We start from the raw sequence: 22,919 nt of genomic DNA, 5'->3' as shown, positions 1-22,919 counted from the left end.
GCGACGGTTATGCCCGTCTTTGTTGATTTTTGACCCGTCGTAATTAGGTTGTCGTTAAAGATACAAATTCTTGTAGTGACGTAGTTAAATCTTTTGTCTACTAATAATTAATTTAGCTCTAATTTTCTTATATGTTATTTAATTTTGTTTGTGTTTTTATTTCTTTCCATTTGATTACGCTATATAAAAAGTAAAATAAAAAATCATTCGGGGTATATATAAATTTTCATTATAATGTCAACTTTTTATAATGTAAAAGTGAGATACACAGGATAGGAATGGAATGCGGTCATTTTTTTTTCATTTGGAAATAGAATGTATCTTCGATAAGAAGACAATGTAAGTCGTCGATAGTTTGAAGAGAGTGATCGAAAATATAAAAAAGAATGATAGGATGTTTGAATTAGACTACTAGTAAATGTTTTTTTTGACCGCTACTACTCGTACATGTTGATGTTATTCCTATGTACAAATGAGATAATGTAGAAACATTTTTTTTAATGATACACCTTAAAACTCACTCTTTTTACTCTTTTATCCGTGCTTTAATTTCTTCATGCAGTGCCCAATTATCGAGATTCATCTCCATTATTGCAAATGGATATTGCAAAAATAACAAAAGCTAATGTTGAGACAACCGAAAAATGATAATTTTGGGTTGTAAATCTTGGTCGATATTCTTTTTTTTTTCATTATCATCCAGAAAAAAACGGTTAATCTTTTTCTTGTTTGAAATGCATGGGTTAGACTATGAATATGTATCTTGACTCCATATCCCTATATATTAACGTAAGTCAATAATGTAACCCTGCACAACGATCGGAGGACTTTGTTAATTCAAGTTCTATATAACTCATAAGATAAAAGGGAAACTGTTTGTCAAGTATGTTGACATGCTCGTTAAGGAATCAATTTAGATACGTTATTCTCATAGGTTATTTAATTTTGTTTGTGTTTTCGTTTCTTTTCGTTATTACATGTGTATATATTTAAAATGCTAACTTTTTATAACATGATACGTAATCGAAGGTATTTATAGTAGTAATTTAAACTTGTGTCTTCTATAACATGAAAACTCAAATGAAACAATCTTTAAGGGACGATGTGAGCACATCATCACTAATATAGTTATCCCAAAGTAAAATAGCAATAAATGATTGTGAGTTTTCTTTATTTCATTTGAAATTGGAACTCCCATGGAAAAACAATACAAGTCACCCGATAGTTTTGGGAAAGTGAGTGTGATTTTAAAGAATGAGTGTGTTTTCTTTGAATAAGAGTACAATTAGTATGTGTAGGATGCCATGTAGAAATGAGACGAGATGCCTCCTATTTATACACCTCTATAGAAGTTGTTCCTAGAGTGTTCCACCTTCTAAAAAGGACCTTCTACACACATCTCCATATGTGTTTTTATTTTATTTTATTTACTTAATTAATGCATGTATATCAAACTATCACCTTACTATAATCTTCTATTACTATATACTAAAAGAGACACCAGAAATGACACGTGTCATTTCCTGGTGCGATTTTTTCCCGCCAAAATGTTTTTTTATTTTTTTACTTTAAAATAAATAAATTACATTACGTTTTTTTAGGAAACTAAGATAAAAATATATTTTAATTAACATAGAATACTGTAAAATATATTATTGGAGGAAAGTTAAAATCAATATTATTTTTTCCTTTATGATATAATTTTATTTGTGTATTATTATAACTTTTTAATCTGATAAGAAATATAAAAAATATTGATAAATGAACTTCTAATGTTAGTCTACTATTAATAATATAATACATGGTAACTGGTAAGTAAGAATGTTAATTAAAATAATAATAATACATGGTAAGTAGACCAACATATAAGTTTATTTATCAAGATTTTACTCAATTCAAAATATGTTGTATTTGACTAACTCGGTTATGCTCGGGTCTTTTCGAAAAATAGTCTTGAGTATTCGGGTTTGTTTAACGTTGTTAAATCCTTCTACATACAAGTAAACGACTATAATTTTTAAATTTGTATAGTAAAATGCAAATTTAGTTCATTTGAATATTTTTTTACACAACTTTGAATTTATACTTTTTCATATATCCTTTTTACTTTCATATTTTCTTAATATCACAAGTCTTTTAATTAATATTAAAATAATAAATTATTTTAGTAGTAGCCGTGCGTTGCACGGGCCCTAAACTAGTTTTTATAAAACAGATCTTGTTGGAGCATCTCTAATAATTGTAGTTAGGATCTTGCTTGCGATTTTTAGAAATTTCAAGCTATTAACTTGACCATTGGAGTTGAAATAATAAATTAGTTTGGCTAATGAAATAATATTAAATTGCTTGAAAAAACTTGGCTAAGGAAATAATATTTAATTTAATTTAATTTAAATATTGATTGACAAATATAACTACATTAAATATCAAGCTAGTAGGTAACCACTGGAGTATTAACTAGCTAGAAAATGAAGTAACTTGAAATATTATGTGGCGTGACAAAAATTAGCTTGCCGTTGGAAATGCTCTTAGACTTTAGTTAATATATGTTTCTAAATATTAGTTTTTTGTTTTACTTAATTTTTAACATCATATCTAAGATGCATCCAGCTATATGGTGCAACTTTTCACATTTTACCTGTCACACGTGATGAGAAAATGTGAGACGAACCATCCGTTAACAAAGAAACAATTAGAAACCGATGGCGACCAAAAAGAATATATGGCCCAGAAAACCTACTCCACGCCCACGCATTCCCCCAGAGTCGGCAGGCGCGTGTGTATGTGTCCACCCATACCATCTCACACTTTCTCTATTACACTCAAGCCCCTAAATATAAAGAAGGACAAAAGATATGAGGTACTTCGTTAGGAGAGGTTTGAGGGAAAAAAAGTCTTTTAGGGTGAATTATAGGTTTGACCTTTAGAAAAAAATTAATTGGGAGTGTTTGGTTAGGAGAGGATTGGAAGAGAGTTTTGGGGTGAAAAAACTAATCATGAAAAAGCTCAATATAAGATCTTTTTGCAATTAGAGGTTTGAGAAAGTGGATGAAAAATATTATGTTCTCCTACTATTGCCTATATTACAACCACTATCAAACTTGGTACCCTACATACGTTTCTCCTAAAAACATTACTCACACTTTCTTTTTCATTTCACCCTATTTACTAGATTCGTTTTTTGTTGTAATAAAATTTATATTAGTACTTTGAAGCAATTGAAGTATATTGCAACCATGCTTAAAATTTATCTTTGAAAAATATATATTATTAAAAAAATTAAATTAAGAATATTTTTTAAAAAATAATTAATTTATTTTATTTACTCAATGTTCATTAGAAAAATATAGAGAGAAAAAATAATACATTATAATATTTGTCTAATATTGATAAGAAACAAAGTATGTCAATGTCCTTAATGGTCATTTTACATATTAAACATCTAACAACTATCAACTAATTTACCAAACACTTTTACACAAACAACTAATGGAACCAGTTAGTCAAATCAGCTAATACAAACAGCTCCTAGCCAAACAGGGTCATAGTATTTTGTCAATGTTGGACATTTCCCCTTTCCGAAGACTGAAGTGCACGCGGGCAAGCTGGATCACAACTTTCAAATGTATGGGCTAGGATTGTGAACTTAAGACTTTTTTTTTGTGTTAGCACCCGATTCACCCATAGGAGGACTAATCCGGATTTTAGGCGAGTTATGGGTTGATAGATTTCAGTACCCTCTCAATTGTTATTGTGGGGGATCGGACACGGGTCCTCCCTACCAAGTTCAGCCTCAATCACCACTAAACCAACAGACAATTGGTTGCACTTAAGGCTTTATAATGGGTTATTTTTTGTGATTAATCAAAAGTATTTGAAAAAAAAATTATGATTTTAATTTTAATAACGTTGTTAGGAACTTATCTTTTTGCACCGAGGTACAAATCACAAAGTCTATAATATTATTTTTATTGAATTTGTTACTTTTATTTGGCTATACATTATCTCTTAAATTTATTATCTCTTTGAATCATGACGTACGTTAATATAAATTCCTATATGATACATGATCGTATAAAAATAATAAATAAAAATTAATAAACATTTGTACATGACACTAGTTCCAAACTAGTCTATCTATATATTATACTAAAAGGGAGGAAATCAATGTGGTGATGACAAATGTCACTCATTGATTGGCCTCTCTTTTAGATATAAAAAAACTTTAAAAACAACATTTTATAATTATTTTGGTAACTTTCACCTTTTAAGAATATTTGATTCTATTTTCCTTTTAAAAAAAAAGCACCATATACATGGGAATATTTTGTAAATTATCTTTTCTATACTTTCATAACAAATATAAGCAATTTAACGTTATCTTTTCATAAAAAGAAACATTACTATTGTTTAGGCATTTAGCCAACGATATAAAATCTCGATTTAAATATAACATCATATAAATAAAGAAATACGAAAACTCATTCCATAAAATATGGACTAATTTATTTATAATATTATTCAGTATACGATTGAGAAATTCTTATTTTAACACAATTAAATAACACATAAACATAAGACCAATTGGTAAAAAAAGTGTATTCAATTCATCAAAATAAACCAACACGTACTTAATCATTCCTATAACAGTATATTATTTTTAAGATTAGATTACCCTAGTTTTAGATTAGATGAGTACTATATTGTGTAATAGTTTATTGTGTACGATATAGATGAGTACTATTAAAACATTACTCACATTACTCATCTATATTGAGTAATGAGTAAATAATTTAGATTAGATTAGATTACCCACATTACTCATCTATATTGTGTAATAATTTAGATTAGATTACCCACATTCTCAATATCGTAATACTTTCATACGAAGCACGGATAATAACCGCTCATATTATTGAAGTTTTAAGGACACATTGATTGAAACTTTGACTAATGTACCGTAATCAATTATTTCCAAAATTATAAAATCTAGATGATTACTTTTCTTATTATCAATATGATTGCAATAAAAAAAAAACGTTTTTATATCTTAATGTAAATGATTGCAATGTCACATGAAGAATTTGTGGCGCATCACACTTGGTGATGGCGCGAGTTTGGATTTTAGATTGGTTGACGATAAAGATAAACGTAAATGATTGACTACTGTTGACCAATGTTGACACACAAGTATAGATTTGTTGTTGCTGGACGAGAATAAGAATAACATGTACCCACCTTGGTGATGGGGCGAGTTTGAATTGATTGAATTTGAGAACACTAACTTAATCCTAATTATATAAGTCACTTTTAAATATATATATATATATATATATATATATATATTTTTATCAATATTGTAGCTAATACAATCAATTCTAATCTTTCGTAATAAACTTATGTCAAAGAAAAAGTTGAGTTTTTATGGAATATAGATGTCAGATTGTCAGTGGGGCGAATTTTTTATAAGATCCCCCATGGTTCCGCTCCCAAGTGGGCGGGGATGGAGAAAAGTTTGGTGGATGGCGGGGGTTAAAAATGTATATGTCACGGGTGAAGGGGTGAGAATGAATTTTAGATCAGACCCACTGCGTCTCTAATCCTTCATCTAATTGATTATGAATATATTAAATAAAATTTACTACTTACTTATATATTATAGTGTGTTGTTTATTTACTCAATATAATTACTCAGTACTCTAATCAGACAAACTAATTGTCAAAGTCTATAGAATAGAGTTGTAAAATTAAAAACTCCCTTACCAAAGTTGAGTCTAGGTGTGAGTTTGATGCGGGTATAGATACACGCGAGGGTGGTGATGAAGAGGGTATAAATTTTATTTTGTACCTCTTGAGACGGGGATTAAGATGGGTAGGTATCGTTTCTATTGTGGATGGAGGGGATGGGTATGAGAACTGTATGCATGTACAGGTGTGCAGACCCCGACTCTCCTAAAAGTCATCTTTAACTTAATAAAGCAAATGGTGTAGGTGTTAAGAGATTGGGTAATGAGGTTGATTGGGCGATTGTGCAAGTATTAAGTGGGTATTACTATAGAAGTAAAGAGTGGATGAGATAACTTTATGATTGACCCAAGTGGTGAATGAGAATGAAAATAATTTTTTCTACAAAAATTTCATGAAACACCCCAAATTTTGCCATAATTCACCAAATGCCCATCAAGTTTCAATAACTCATAAAATACCCCTCACAAATGACTTAATACCCCAAATACCCCTTCATGACGTCATCATCCCTAATTAACTCAATTAATATCTAATTAACCCATTTTTTCCTATTTAGGGATAATGACGTCATGAAGGGGTATTTGGGGGTATTAAGTCATTTGTGAGGGGCATTTTATGAATTATTGAAACTTGATGAGCATTTGTTAAATTATGGCAAAACTCAGGGGTGGTTCATGAAATTTCCGTTTTATCTATGTACTCTTACTTGTTTTAATTGGTTTGATAAACATGACATCGAATGAGCAATGATAAATTTATCAGTAACTAATACTTCGCAACGTTTGTCGCTTTCACGCATGTCAATGCACAACTTTGATCATTAATGTCTTTAATTATCTTCAAGCAAAAATTATAAAAAGTTTATATTTTAAAAATACACATTAAGATGAATCTAACAAGATCCCACATGACTATGATTTATCTTATGTATAAATCACCAACAATAGTCAAAATATAATATGTGAATAGTGTAGAAATCACAAACGTTGCGAGTATTAAAAATCGGAGGAACTATTAATTTGGAGAATATATGTAAGCTCTAATTTGGTGATAATTTTCTAACAGATTTCATACAAATTTATGTATAGATTATAAAAACCGTGCATCACACAGGTACTATACTAAATAAAAAGATCTCTTTACAAAAATAGAAAAAGACCCTTCCTACTTCGGGAAACCTATTATGTCAAATAATTAAGTCAAAACATTAGATTTTATAAACTTTATTAAACTAATTAGTAAGAGTTTGGAGAAATAACCAACAACAGAGCCGGTAGTCTCACCCTTCTTTCACTCCAAATCGCCATTTTCATATTTTCTCTCTTCAATTTTATTAAAAAAAATCACTATGTTATTTCTTTCTATTTTATTATACTATGTGAAAAATAAAATAAAAAATCATTTGGGGTATATATATTTAATTATAATATTAACTTTCTATACTTTTTATGACGTAGAACTGAGATACCCACAACAGTGAATGAATGTGAATATCAAAAAGAATAATAGTTTTTCAATTCCTATGTAGAATTGAAATCCTATTAATTCTGAAAAAACCATGTCAAAATTATTTAAATTTTAAATAAAGTAGAACTAATTTAAGTCCAAATTTATTAGTTTTCTAATGATATAACTTGAAACTCCACTATTTTTGTAGGTCAATTTGGTAGACATCGTAGTGACTCAATCATCTCTTCAGCGCTTCAATTTCTTCATGCAGTGCCCAACTTTTGAAGAAATGATATATTGAACATATTGGATTTGTTAGTTAAAAGTTCTATCTAGTTCATCTCCTTTCGCTTAAAACTCTTTTCAATTCTCGTACAAGTGGATGAATTTACGTTTAGGGCGGCCGGTTCAACAATTGGAAAAAGAAAACAATTCCAGTTCTATATAATTTATATGGTGAAAAAAGAAGGGGGTGTCAAGCATGACGACAGGCTCGTTAAGGAATCAATTTATATATGATATTCTGATAGGTTATTTAATTTTATTTGTGTTTTCGTTTCTTTTCGTTATTATATGTCTATATGTTTAAAATACCAAATTTTTATAACCTGGTACATAATCGAAGGTATTTAGAGTAGTAATTTAAACTCGTGTCTTCTCTAACATGATAACTCACCCTCTTTTAAGGAACGGATGGAGTACTTCATCATTAATATAGTTATCCGAGAGTAAAAGAGCAGTAGATGATTGTGAGTTTTCTTTATTTCATTTGAAATTTGAACTCCCATCGAAAAACGATATAAGTCACCCAATATTTTTGGGAAAGTGAGTGTTATTTGAAAGAATTATTAATTGGGTTTTCTTTGAATAAGAGTACAATTAACATGTGTTGGATGCTATGAAGAAATGAGACGAGATGCCTCCTATTTTATACACCTCCAAAGAAGTTGTTCCTAGAGTGTTCCACCTTTTAGAAAGGACCTTCTACACACATGTGTTTTTAATTTTATTTATTTAATGCATGTATATCAAACTATCATCTTAATATAATTTTTATAAAACAGATCTTGTTGGAGCATCTTTAATGATTGTAACAGGGCCGGCTCCGGCGATTTGGTGGCCCTGTGCTGAGCGTATAACTAAAGTTCATATGAGGCCCTCTTTACATTCATTGACAAACTGTCGATTACTTGCAATAAGAAATATCGAACTTCCCCTCTTGAAACATATCTAATATATGAAAATTTATTCATTGAACTACTTATAGGTATTTTTTTTTATGAATTAATGGGTGATAATAGATGAACAATATTATTAGAAGATATTTCCGTGCCTTTACTCATTTGCAGTCAAATACTTATATACAAGCTAAGGTAATATTGTTTTGATTTGATTCCTTAATTAAATCAAGGAATCAATCAAGCTAATCAAGCCAATCAAGCCATGATATACTAACAGGATATGCTAACGGCTTTGACTATTCACAAAATATTGCTACGGAATATTTACAAAAATATAATACGGAGTACAAGTTATATTAGTAAAGATAATATAACTATTAAATATTAACAAATTACTCCATGCATGCTTTCAATTTGCAATTAAACTCTACAAATTACCCAGTAATAACAACAATCAAATGGATAAATTAAACCCAAAATCTTCAATAAACCCTACCTAATTGGCCAAATTCCACCGCGTTCATTCCTCCTGAGAGTTCCAAATCCATCAAAATAACCACTCGATTTTCAAAACCCTAACCGAAAATTGAAAGAACTACTCGATTTTCTTGAAAGAACCACTCGATTTCAAAACCCTAACCGAAAATTGAAATCGAAAAATTACAATCAAGCACAACAACAACAACAACAACAAAAATCAAATCTTGAGGTTTTAGCATAAGAAAATTACCTGGTAGAGAAAGGCTTGAACGGCAGAGAGAGAAAGTGAGAGTCATGGAGCGAGAAGAGGAATGGTTGAGTCGTGGAGAGCTGATTATTATTAAGGGAATTAATTGACCCATTTTTGGAAATCACCATGGAAATTGGAAAGGAGAGAGAATTTGAAGAGGCGTCATTGTTGGAAATTGTTTTAGGAAGTTACGGGGAAGGGAAAGAGAAGTAGATTTTTTTTTTATTTTTTTTCAGTTTTAGTCCAACAGTCTTTATTATTTTTTGGGCCCCCCGAATTTTTGGGCCCTGTGCTGGAGATCCGACCGGACCTCCTTATGGCCGGGCCTGGATTGTAAGTAGGGATTTGCTTGCGATTTTCAGAAATTTTAAGCTACTAGCTTGACCATTGGAGTTGAAATGATAAATTAGCTAGGCCAATGAAATAATATTAAATTTCTTGAAAAACTTGGCTAATGAAATAGTATCAAATTTAATTTAATTTAAATATTGATTGACAAATATACCTACATTAAATATCAAGCTAGTAGCTAACCACTAGAGTATTAACTAGCTAGAAAAGGAAGCAACTAGAAATATTATGTGGCATGACAGAAATTAGCTTACCATTGAAAATGCTCTTAGACTTTAGTTAATATATTTTTCTAAGTATTAGTTTTCTGTTTACTTAATTTTTAACATCATATCTCAGATGCATCCGGGTGTACGGTGCAACTTTTCACATTTTACCTATCACACGTGATGAGAAAATGTGAGACGAACCATCCGTTAGCAAAGAAACAATTAGAAACCGATGGCGACCAAAAAGAATATATGGGCCCAGAAAACCCACTCCACTCCCACACATTCCCCCAGAGCCGGCCGGCGCGCGTGTATGTGTCCACCCATACCAATCTCACACTTTCTCTATTACACTCAGCCCCCTAAATATAAAGAAGGAAAAAAATAACGGGTGTTTGGTTAGGAGAGGTGTGAGGGGAAAAAAAGTTTTTTGGGGTGAATTATAAGTTTGACCTTTCGAAAAAGCTAATTGAGAGTGTTTGGTTAGCAGAGGATTGGAATAGAGTTTTGGGGGGGAAAGCTAATTTTGAAAAAGCCAGGCCCTGTTTGGCAACTAGCGGTTAGCTCTTAGCGGTAGCGGATTGTATTAGCAGTTTTGACTAGCTGTTGGTATTAGCTTGTTTGATTAGCTGATTTTGTGAAAGTGTTTGGTAAATAGCTGATATATAATAATTGTTTGATTGTGTAAAATTACCAATAAGGACATTGACTTATTTAATTATAGAGAATTAGTAATTGCTAAATATAAGAATATGTATGGTTGGGTTTTTTTGGAATTAAATGAAGTACCATGAAAAATAATTAAACAACATTCCTATAAAATTGAAAATGTAATTGTGGAGACCTGTGGGAAGCAAAAGTGGTTGAAGCAAAACTCGTGCTCTTGGGGCGGAAGTTGGCGATGGAGCATGCCTATAACAATATATGTAGTTGTGGAGAGTGATTGTGTGAAGAGTGTAATGCAATTTGCGAGTACGAGGAAGGGCGGAGCCATTTCCACCTTGTTTTAGATGCCTAAATATCATGTTTCCAATTCTTTTTCTAATATTTCTTGGTTTTTTGTTGAGTTCATTTTCTAATATTTCTTGCTCTTTTGTTGGTAGAAGTAGTAATATTGTTGTCCAAAAGATTGCTCTTTGATTGCCGTAGGTCAATGGTTGGCGTTTGTTGGGTAGTAATCTTCCGTCAATTGTTCTTTTGTGTTGAAGTTGTGATGTTTTAAACAATGAAAATTAAGTGCTTTTTAGGCTTCCTTAGAAAAAAAATTGAAAATTTGTTAATCCCATTAACAACTTCTACGAAAATAAATGATTAAATGTGTAATTTGTAAAATAGGATTGACTAAGAATTACTCCTACTTTTTTACATAAACTCATACTATAAAAGAAACTCAATTTTTATTTTAATTACATCATCTTTTTAAGAAAAAATGTCTAGTTAAATAAAATTCAAAATAAAAAGGTAAGCAAAGTAGGAGTAGTAAAGTTAAGTAATGAAGTAAGAAAAGAAAAAAGTATATCAATTATATTTTCAACTTACCCAACACAATCCTCTAATTGAAAAAGCTACATGGGGAAACTTTTTGGAATTAGAGGATTCATCTCAATCCTCTAACTTCCAAACACCTATATTAGATGATTGAATTGGTCAACCTCTAAATTGGCCAAATCCTCTAACAACCAAATACAACCCTGATCTTTTTGCAATTAGAGGTTTGAGAAAGTGGATGAAAATGATTATTTTGTCCTACTATTGCCTATAATTACAACCACTATCAACCTTGGTACCATACATATTTTTCTCCTAAAAACATTACTCACACTTTCTTTTTTCATTTCACCCTATTTACTAGATTCGTTTTTTGTTGTAATAAATTTTATATTAGTACTTTGAAGCAATTGAAGTATATTGCAATCATGCTTAAAATTTCATAAGTAATATTTGTCTTTGAAAAATATATATTATTAAAAAAATAAAATTAAGAATATATATATATATATATATATATATATATATATATTTATATATTTAAAATTAAATTTATTTTATTTAGTCAATGTTTATTAGAAAAATATAGAGAAAAAAAATTAACACGATGTAATATTTGTCTAATATTAATAAGAAACAAAGTATGTCAATGTCCGCAATGGTCATTTTACATACTAAACAACTAACAACTATCATCTAATTTACCAAACACTCTAACACAAACAACTAATGCAACCAGCTAGTCAAATCAACTAATGCAAACAGCTAATCGCTAACCGCTAGTCAAGCCAACTATCAGCTAACAACTAACAGGTCCTAATCAAATATGATCATTTATTAGGGTTATCCGAAGACTGAAGTGCACGTGGGCAAGCTACATCACAACTTTCAAATGGGCATGGGCTAGGATTGTGAACTTAAGAGTTTTTTTTTTTTTTTTTTTTTTTTGGTGTTAGCACTAATTCGGATTCGGGGCGAGTTATGGGTTGATAGGTTCCATTCCCCTCCCAATTGTTATTGCGGGGGATTGAACACGGGCCCTCCCTACCAAGTTCAGCCCCAATCACCACTAAACCAACAGACAATTGGTTGTACTTAAGACTTTATAATGGATTATTTTTTGTGATTAATCAGAAGTATTTGAAAAATTTATGGTTTTAATTTTAATAACATTGTTAGGAACTTATCTTTTTTTTTTTGCACCGAGGTACAAATCACAAAGTCTATAATATTATTTTTATTGAATTTGTTACTTTTATTGGCTATACATTATCTCTTTAATTTATTATCTCTTTGAATCATGACATAGGTTAATACAAATTCCTATATGATACATGATCGTATAAAAATAATTAAATAAAAATAAATAGACATTTATAAGTGCATGACACGAGTTCCAAACTAGTTCAATAATACTGTACCAAATTTATCAAATGAGTAATCATTTTGTACCAAAGAAGAAGTATAAATTAATTTATGTAATAGGAAAACTCTAAGAAATAATTATAAAGGATTATTATTATTTTCAAAAATTCAAATTCGAGATCTACTTAATCTCTTTGACTCATTCTCAATCTGATCCTAAAATATCTATATGTTTCATTTTTCATTTTTAATTCTTGGTGTTAATAAATATAAAAAGGGCACACGAGGTCCAAGAAAGTACACAAACTCAATCAGACATTTGAGGGTACTTGCTACAATTAACCACAAAACAATTTAATTAAAACTATCAAAATAAAAAATAAAAAAGATCCCTTTACAAAAATAGAAAAAAGACCCTTACTATTTCGGGAAACCTATTGTGTCAAATTATTAAGTCAAAACATTAGATTTTATAAACTTTATTAAACTAATTAATTAATTAATGAGTAATTAAGTAATACTAATGTGATCATCACTCAATTAATTAATCAGTTAATTACATAATTAAGAGTACAAAAAGTGGGCCCAAAGGAGAGTCAAACCCAAAGTTTTTAATTATTTGACCAAAATAAAAATTAATAAAATATAATCTTCTAGAAATACAGATCTTAAAAAAAGCTCAAAATTAAAATCCAGAAAAATAAAATTTTTAGAGAGAGAAAGTGAGAGGAAGGGGAATGAAGAAGAAGAAGAAAAGCAACAAGAGTTTGGAGAAGTAGCCCTTCTTTCACTCCAAAACGCCATTTTTACACTTTCTCTCTCTTCAATTTTATCAAAAATAAATCACAGTTTTATCTCTCTAGAAACTCTTAGCGTTTTTCGTGTCACTCTAGTTTCTCTCTCTACACTTTCTCCTCTTCAATACTCAACCCCCATTTCTTCTTCTTTTTTCCTTTATGCCTTCCTTTTCCTTTGATTACGGGTAGTCATAATTCCAGATTTTGGTTCTATTTTCATCCCCATTGCTTAGATTTTATTTGAATTTTCGTTAATTTTTTGAATTTTTTCTGGATCTGATTGGGTTTCTGGAGTTCTGGGTTTTCCTCCAATTGATGAGTGACGAGATGAGTTTTCGCTAACTTTTAGACTTTCGAGTTTAATTTTTGCGTTTGGTTTTTTTCTTCTTCAAATTTTTAGATTTTTTCTGGAATTTGATCTGAAAATTAGTGTATTTTTTAGTGTAATTTTCCTTCTTTTTGGGGAAATTGGGTTGTGTTTTTGAATCTGAGTTCTGTGAATTGAGTTTCACTCAAGGTTGATTTTTTTCTTCTATCCTACACAGATCAAAGCATTGCATTTCCAATTTATTTTACCAACTTTTTCGGTAGATTAAAAAAATCCAGTAGGTTTTAGCTGAATTAGCTCCAATTGGTCTGAATTTGAGCATCAGATTCTGGAAATACCAGGGAAGTTGTTGGAGATTGATCACCATTGCAGTTCAACTGTCTCAGGTTAATTTTAATTCAACCCCTGTTTATTTAATTAGTTCAATTGTTTTGTTGTTGAGAACTAGTTCATCCTTAGAAATGCAGAAATGTTTCTGATTTTCCTATGATTTGATTGAATTGCTCTTAGTTATGACTGAATTACCTAGTTTAATACGCGCTGCTATTGATTTTTCCGAAGATTTGGTGATCTTGAGCAGTATATATCATTATTCATGTGTGGACATTAGTGTGATCTATGAAATTTAGCAGGATGAAAATCAATCTGTTTCATGACAATGGTATGATGAGGTATTACCCCTAATGTACAGCTTCAAAGAGTATCTCATCATCTGTTTTTCATTGTTAAATTGGCTCTGTCATTGCTTATTTAGTTTCCAATCGACCTTTCGAGCTGCTAGAAATGTATGCTACTGTAGAAGCGCGCTAGTGTGAGTTACGATGGCTCTTACCTGTGCGTTTTGCTGCTTTGGTTGTGTTGTTTGTATCGTTGAATGACACTTAGTTAAAGGTAAGTGATTTTGGCACACCAAAAAAGTGATTTTGGCACACCCTCTGTGAAAGCACACTGTAAACAACGCACATAGAGGTGTGCCAAAATCAACAAAGGGGTGTGCCAAAACCAGTTTCCTTAGTTAAGCTATAGAGATGACATATGTGATTATCTAATTGTTGTCCCTTGTTTACGACCAGGTGCGTTTCTTAGAACGAATGCTTGGGTGTATAGTAATTGAAGTGAATCAAGCTTCATTAAGCATTTGTCAACTGGATTTCGTTCTGTTTTGGCTCGTTTCGTGCAACCTGTTTGCACCTTGTGATTTCTTTGGCATTTGCACTCATTTTTTTGTTGCTTGCAAAATGCAAATGTAGCTTATTGTTGGTTTACAATTGAAAGGTTGCTAGCTTTGTTTGAATAGTCTTCCTGTTGACTTTTGGATAGTCTAGTTTGCTTGAGTGTATAGTCAATTGAAATGAATTGAGCTTCATTCAGCATTTGTCAACTGGATTTAGTTATGTTTTGGCTCTTTTTGTGCAACCTGTTTGCACCTTGTGATTTCTTTTGCATTCACTCATTTTTTCTTGCTTGCAAAATGCAAATGTAGCTTATTGTTGGATACAATTGAAAGGGTGCTAAATTTATTTGAATAGTTTTCCTGGTGTTGTCTTTTGGATGATCTAGTTGATGAAGTTCTTAACAACATTATTGCTTCAACATTGATTCAACAGGAACAAAAGGTTATTGACCAACTTTAAGAACTCTATTGAGATGATTGAAATGACGAGCGACAGTGATAAAAGGAAGGCTGCAAGATGTCGTAAAAATTCCCCTGGTGCGGAAGAGGTTTCTAGTGGTGGAAACTCTTCTGGTGGTGGAAGTTCCCTGAAGAAAGGTCCATGGACATCAGCTGAGGACACAATATTGATGGAATATGTCACAAAGCACGGAGAGGGAAATTGGAATGCAGTCCAAAAACATTCCGGACTTTCACGCTGTGGAAAAAGCTGTCGTTTGCGATGGGCAAATCACTTGAGACCGGATTTGAAAAAAGGATCATTTACCCCCGAAGAAGAAAATCGTATCATAGAACTCCATGCTAAGATGGGTAACAAGTGGGCTCGAATGGCTGCAGAGGTACTTTTTTTTAGTATCAGCCTTTTTGAGTTTTTCATGGTTGTTGCTTGGAAGATTCGATAGCTGTTCTTAAGGTTGTTTTCTTGGCTAAATGTCAATCTACCATATCTAAAACATTAAAATTGTGTCCTAATTTCAACAGTATTTTTGCAGAAAACTTCAGGTTTCTTTTTTCTTTTTTTGTAAGCAAAATGTTGATTCCCTTATCACATCTAGCTGATTACTTACTTTCCTGCATCTGAAGCATTTTGTGCTGAAAATCATTCGAATATGTAATACTGACTTTATTCTCATTATTTAGCCAAAATTCAATGTATATTTGAGCTCCCTTTTGGACAAGTATATAATTGGTTTGATGTAGGCTATAAGTCTATGACCGGTTTTTTAGACACTTGTTAAACGATCTGTATGCCCATTGCATAGCTTCTTTCGGGAGAAGCTATTGATTAACTATTTGTGTTGCATTACGCCGTTACCTTTCACTTGTTTATTGTTAGCCTAGAATGTATGCAGCTAAATGCACTAAAGTATGATATGCTTGTTACTTGATAGGTCTTTGATGTACTATTAGTAGAATTTAATTCTGGCTTATTAAAATTTAATTCTCGAGATGATAGTACCTACCTCGCTCTTCACAGAATAAAGCATAAGCTGAGTTTTTATTTATGTTCTCTTTCAACTGCTTAATTGACTTGGTTACCGAATCCTTATTTTGAGTAGTACTCTAATTGCGCTCTGTCCTGTGGCTCCTTTCTAGAAGTTCACGCGTACCATGTGATTTCTTCTGCTAGACTTTTTATCACATATATTCCGCATGTTTCATGTTGCGAACAATATTATTTTCTTTTAAACTTATTCTTTGTTTTACCCCCTTTAATCATATTCTAATTGCCCTAAACCATGTCTAAGTTGGCTAATCTGTGGATGTTTATCTCATTTGCATTCTTTCCAGCTGCCTGGACGTACGGATAACGAGATAAAGAACTACTGGAATACAAGAATTAAGAGGCTACAACGTGCTGGTTTACCCATTTATCCCGCTAGTGTCCGTATGCAAGCAATGAATGATAGCCAACAAAGTGATGACATGATGTCATGTCAGAATGGAGATAATATACACCATTCCGAGGCCTCAGAGACGAATGGTTTTGAAATTCCCGATGTTGAGTTCAAAAATTTAGGGATAAATCAGGGATATCTAAACTGTTCCCCATCTCATCTACTTGATATCCCTCCTTCAAGCCTCCTCCACCATAAAGGTTTGAGCTCATCTAATTGTTACAATAATAATAATAATAATAATTACATGTTCTCAGCTTTGAACCCTCACAAACGCCTTCGAGAGGTGGAAAACCAGTTCCATGTTTCTGTTGCAAGTACAAGCAACAATGCTTTTCCTACATTTGAACAACATGAAGATGATCCGTTTGTGCGGCCTCTTTGGTCATATGATCCTGATTTGAATGTCAATAACCAAACCTCTTCAATTGATGTTCTTGGTAGCCATGCCCCTATTATTATAAATGGCAATAATAATTCTTCTTCTTCTGAGCCCGTTTCCGAGGCTATGAAGCTGGAGCTCCCTTCACTCCAATACTCAGCATCTCAAGTAGGCAGTTGGGCTACACCATCTTCCCCGTTGCCTTCCCTTGAGTCTGTTGATACTTTAATCCAATCCCCTTTGAGTGAGCACACTCAATCAAATTGCCCTTCGCCACGCAACAGTGGCACGTTGGAGGAAGTTGTATATGAATCAAAATCTAAAAAGTGCTCGAAATATAATACTTCACACCAGCAGATGATGATGGATGGTTTCGAATCTTCGTCACATAATGTAGTACGTGAAACAATTCGGGATGCTTGTTGTGGCGAACCAATATCACCACTTAGCAACTCTGCTGCTTCTGTTTTTGTCGAGTTCACTCCTGCTAGTGGTGGAAGCTCATCAGATGAACCCCAGTCAGCTGAGACCATACCAGGTTAGTATTTTGTTTCCTCTATTAATCTTAGTCATAAAACTTTTATCTATACTAATATTTTAAAACACGATGTTTTACTTGCCACGTGTCCACCTTTTGGATTTCTATTTTTATTCCTTTAATTGATTTACCTTTGAAATCCTATTTTTACTTTGAAAACAAAAATAAAAAAAATGCATGACTCCATATTTTTTTGCATTAATGTTGTATATATTCATAACATCCTGATCCTATTTCATCATTGGTAGGAATAAATTGATTAGTTGATTGTCTCAATTCCTAGATCAAACTATATTATATAAATTTGATTAAAATATATAATCGTGCATAGCACGGGTTAAAACTAGTTTATGTACAATATATCAATAGTCATAAATCTCCTTAAACACATGTTTCATGCATTCGAGACTTTTGAGTGAAATTGTCTTTGTTGCCTTAACATGACAGAGCTTGATGTGAAAGTTAGAGGGAAACTGTTAAAAAGTTGGGTTGTTTTCTTCTTTTGGAAGAGGGTTGTAGGAAAGCTACTTATTCCATTTTTTCCCCTAACCATAAATCCCACTCCTTACTTTTTAAATATCAACTCTCATGTTTCCTTATTTCTTACTCCCTCCGTTCCTAAATAGGTGTTCATAATTCTAAATCGGGCATTTCCTAATTAGTGTCCACTTTTCCTAATAAGTGTCCACTTTCTATTTTTGGACCTATACTTTTCCTACATTTCCATAAATCATGATTGTTTTTTCTTACACATTCAACACTTTTCCCACTTTTACATCCCCAAATCCACTTTTATTTGTATTTAATAAACAATTATCTACTATATCCTTTCCACATACACTCCCAATCATTGTTTTTTCTTACCCACTTTTCATTTTCCTCAATTACCGTGAAATCCTTCAATATGGACACTTTTTTAGGAACGGAGGGAGTGTCTCCGATCAAATAAGCGCTTAAGAAAAACCAATTTGATCCTAATTGTTCTTGTCATGCTTAAGAATCTAAGATACCTAGGCCTATGTATTCATTTCCTTGCTTTCTAATGAAACGAATCTAATTCTTACCATTGATGCAGGTAAATTCGACTGGGTTTCAGCTGAATCAGATGAAAAGAAAGATGTTTCATTTGAGAATTTAAGGCCTGATGCTTTACTGGACTCATTATACTGGTTTCGCCAACGCATTGGGCGCAGCAAGGATGAATCAATCACAGGAGATTTCGGGGCACTTCTGGGTGATGATCTCAGCTACGAACACAAGCAAGGTGGTGCGCTACCTATTGATGATTCAAATCAAAGTTTCGGGCTGGGTTTTTCTACATGGGATAGTATCTGTGCTTTTTACCCATTTTCGAAGAACGATTGATCATTTCGTGCCTTGATCGATGCATTCATTTTTAAGACCTTGAATTTGATTGACTGTGTTAATATTTGAATTTGATCGACTGTATTGAACAAAAAGCTCAGTGTGATGATATTTTGACTCATGCTTTTGAGTTGTATGTTCTTGTAAGAATCTTGGTTTTTTTTTTTGAAGACCAGTTTTTTGTTGAAAAATTGAAAAAAAGAGAACATTAAGGTACCATTCTACTGAATTTTTTTTGTTTTTGTTTTTGGAGGAAACCATTCTTATGATGAATAACATCTGTGTTTCTGGTTGTCTCTAACTATATGTGTGATCTTCCTTTCCATCATCTCTGCATTGAGCCCGTGTGCCTTGGGTCTGAATAGGCCCGGCCCATGCCAAGCCTACTCGTTTTGTACTAGGTTGGTATTGAGTTGTAAATTTCAAAAGGTGGCCCAGACACGACCCAACTCCTCATGTCGTGCCGGGATGTGCTTTCCATTCCCGTGGGCTATGTCTGGTCGTATTTTTTCTCAATTTGGGCTCGGCCAGGTTGGAATTGAGTTGTAAATTTCAAAAGGCGGCCCAAGCACGACCCAACCTCTCATATCGTGCCGTGATGTGTTGTCCATGCTGTGGGCTATGTCTGACCGTGTTTTTTCATTCATGTTAGGCCCGGCCCAATGCCATCTTTAGTAACATCTGTGTTTAGGGTTTTAACGATTGGTCTGCCGCTATCGGCCTTGATCTTCCTTTCCTAGAAGTCTATAACTGTATGTATGATCTTCCTTTCTTTGAACTAATTATGGTGAATTTAGCAATCAGGCATTTGGTTCAAAAGAAGTTACTTCCACTATTAACAAAAAGAGAACAAGATTTTCTTTATTGTATAAAATTACCATTTTTGTTGTTAAGAGTTGGTACTCAAAACTAAGGGCTTGTTTGGTATCGTTTTTTTATTCCAGTTTTCTGTTTTTTACAAAACTACAAACCAAAATATGAAAACCATAAAAAGTAGTTTCCAGTTTTTTGTTGTCAGTTTTCAAAATTAACATGATTACAATAGGCAAGACTACTTTTAGTTAATAATTCGAGAGTGATGGATAGCTCAGTTGGTTAGAGCTTCCATCCCGGTTCCAGGTGATCCTTGGATCGATTCTCATCCCCGCCAAAAAAAATTTAAAACAAAAGAACCAAAAAATGAAAACTGACAAGTGATACCGAACGGGAGTATTTGCACAATTTGGCCTCTGTTATTACGTTGGACTTGGGCAAGTTCGGCAAAACTAACGATAGCTTTCATCGGTTGAGCTCACTACTCGAAGTAGCGGGTAGGGGTGAACTACGTAGGAGATAACCTCATAACCTTTAGCGGTCAAAGTAGTTCGAGAGAATACGTTTTAATAAGCTTAGATTTGTAGATATGATAAGCCCGAGAGAAACAAGTACAAATAAGTGTCCCATGATATAGTGCCTGTTTCCCTAAAATGGTGTCCCTAAATGATGTGCATATTTCTATTTTAAACCATTAATTTTTACTTTAAAAATTGTATTTTTTGACTTTTTATTCAACCCATGTGTTTGATTTTTGTCTTTTTTTGACCTATTTATTATGTACACACCTTTAATCTTTAATTTCTCTCTCCATAAAAGCCAACTAACATGTACTTTATCTTGAAAGTGCAAATAATTATTGTTTTTATTATCAATGTTATCCTTTACCTTAATAACCGTGATTTTGGTCAAACGGGCACTATATTATGGGACGGAGGGAGTATTATTTTTTATACTCCCTCCGTCCCATAATATAGTGCCTGTTTTTCTAAAATGGTGTCCCTAAATGATGTGCCTATTTCTATTTTAAACCATTAATTTTTACTTTAAAAATTGTATTTTTTGACTTTTATTCAACCCATGTGCTTGATTTTTGTCTTTTTTAGGTCTATTTATTATGTACACACCTTTAATCTCTAATTTCTCTCTCCATAAAAGCCAACTAACATGTACTTTATCTTGAAAGAACAAATAATTATTGTTTTTATTATCAATGTTATACTTTACCTTAATAACCGTGATTTTGGTCAAACGGGCACTATATTATAGGACGGAGGGAGTAGTTCAAATGTGTCATAAAGGCATTACAATTTACAAGTGGAGAGAGGGATTCAAACCTGTGAATTTCTAACTTATCGTATAAGGTTAGTTTTAGGCAAAAAGAAAGATAGTACTCAAGATCAATCTAGACAATTTTTCTGTATCTAATTTTTACTGAACACAAATAAGTTTGTATGAAGTACTACTTTTACTAATTCAAACTGAATTTTATGTACTTTAGGGCAACTTATACTTTCTCCATTATTTTTTAGATGACAAAATTGTACTTTTGACACTATTTGTAGCCTTGCCCCCCATTCAATACTGCAAGGGGCATATACTTTAACTAGCAATTGTGATTTATATTTAAGAAAAAATAGTCATGTGAGTCTCGTTTAATCGTCTCGTCGTATAGTTTTATAATATCAAAATTTTATAACTTTTACGCATTGATAATTAAAGATATTGTGGTATTTGAAACATTCCATTGGCAAACGTTAAAAAAAAAAGTGTCATCTACTCCGTGTGTAATAAAGAACTTAGGAAATAGGTAAGTTATACAAGGTTCATATAATCTATCTTTTTATCTATACGTCTATAAGTCTATAGCTCTCTATACTAAAACAAAAGCCACGAATTACAACACGTGTCACTTACTGATATAAAAAATTTCCGCTAAAAATATTGATCACGTGATCGAATCTTGTTAAACTTAGTTTCTTTTATATGAAAAATTAATAAAACAAAAATCATACGACATCTACAAAAGATATTTTAGTTAAGCTTAGTTAAGTGAATGGAATGTATGACTTAGTATGCTAAAGGTTGTTACTTTCCCCCGATTTTCACCCATCTATTATAAATTGTATAATTAAATAAGTGTGTTTATTCATATGAATTTCACGTAACTAAACTTTTTAGAATTTATTTGGATGTTTTAAATTTTTATCATATATGTTATCTAAATTTGTTTTTTTTTTCAAAATAAATAGAATAAGAGTAATATGATAGATATTTGAGGACGCACGCGAAAGTTTTGATTAACCTGAATAATATAACAAAATTGAATATTTATCATTGATTACATTAGTAAAAATTGTACAACAATATTTTCTTTTGTAGAACACTTGTTTCTACCCATCATATTTTTGTGGGAGCTTTCTTGATTAGCTCACCTCTCAACTCATGCACATACAACATATTTATAGTGGTTGTATCCTAGTTTCTAGATTTTTCTTACTAGATTTTTTTTAGGATAATTCTAGAAATTTCCCTACTAGATTTTTACAAACATATTATCTAGATTTTTCTAGATTAATATTTCAACATAATATACTACACTACAAGAAATTGTATCATTAACGACGGGAAATCCCGTCGCTAAAGGTCTATAATCGTTAATTAACGACGGAATTTCCTGTCGCGAACCCATCATAAAAGGGGGTCGTCAATAATGGAAAATCCCGTCGTTAACTCGTCATAAAAGACATTTGCGACGGTTGTTCCCGTCTTTGTTGGGTTGTTAGCCCAGTCGCAAAAGACTTTTGCGACGGAATTTTCGACCCGTCATTATTAGGTTGTCATAAAAGATACAAATTCTTGTAGTGCTTCAACCTTAATTATAAATTGTACTTATACAAGGAAAAATTGATACAACTATGGTCATTTCACTTTAAAAGCTCACAACTTTTTATTATTCTAGAGTGGTCTCAACTTTGAGGTGTGTTTTCCCAAAATGGTCAATTAACTTAATTAAATTGTTAATTAAGTTAATTTACGCTTATCAGACTATTCCATTAACTTTATTTAATTAAAAAATATATGATTATTGCATTAGAGATAT

The 22,919-nt window shown here is 32.0% G+C and overlaps 1 protein-coding gene across 1 annotated transcript; it reads left to right on the top strand.

Annotated features, from left to right (window-relative positions):
- Positions 1-13,201: 13,201 nt before the first annotated feature.
- Positions 13,202-19,232, top strand: LOC110783378 (transcription factor GAMYB). The gene is made up of 4 exons (XM_021987712.2): positions 13,202-14,032; positions 15,254-15,659; positions 16,612-17,638; positions 18,714-19,232. The coding sequence occupies exons 2-4, from the start codon at positions 15,294-15,296 to the stop codon at positions 19,001-19,003; spliced, it is 1,683 nt and encodes a 560-aa protein (XP_021843404.2). The 5' UTR covers positions 13,202-14,032; positions 15,254-15,293; the 3' UTR covers positions 19,004-19,232.
- Positions 19,233-22,919: the final 3,687 nt, after the last annotated feature.

Source organism: Spinacia oleracea, chromosome 4 (assembly GCF_020520425.1).
Source record: "Spinacia oleracea cultivar Varoflay chromosome 4, BTI_SOV_V1, whole genome shotgun sequence".
NCBI classification, from domain to species: Eukaryota; Viridiplantae; Streptophyta; class Magnoliopsida; order Caryophyllales; family Amaranthaceae; genus Spinacia; species Spinacia oleracea.
Note: the sequence above shows the minus strand (reverse complement) of the source record. Positions and strands in the feature narration are given on the sequence as shown.

Excerpts from the sequence above, each read along its gene's own strand:
- LOC110783378 (XM_021987712.2), top strand. The coding sequence starts at position 15,294 with ATGATTGAAATGACGAGCGACAGTGATAAAAGGAAGGCTGCAAGATGT. Across the intron at positions 15,660-16,611 it reads GGGCTCGAATGGCTGCAGAG|CTGCCTGGACGTACGGATAA; the intron begins GTACTTTTTTTT and ends CATTCTTTCCAG. Across the intron at positions 17,639-18,713 it reads GTCAGCTGAGACCATACCAG|GTAAATTCGACTGGGTTTCA; the intron begins GTTAGTATTTTG and ends CCATTGATGCAG.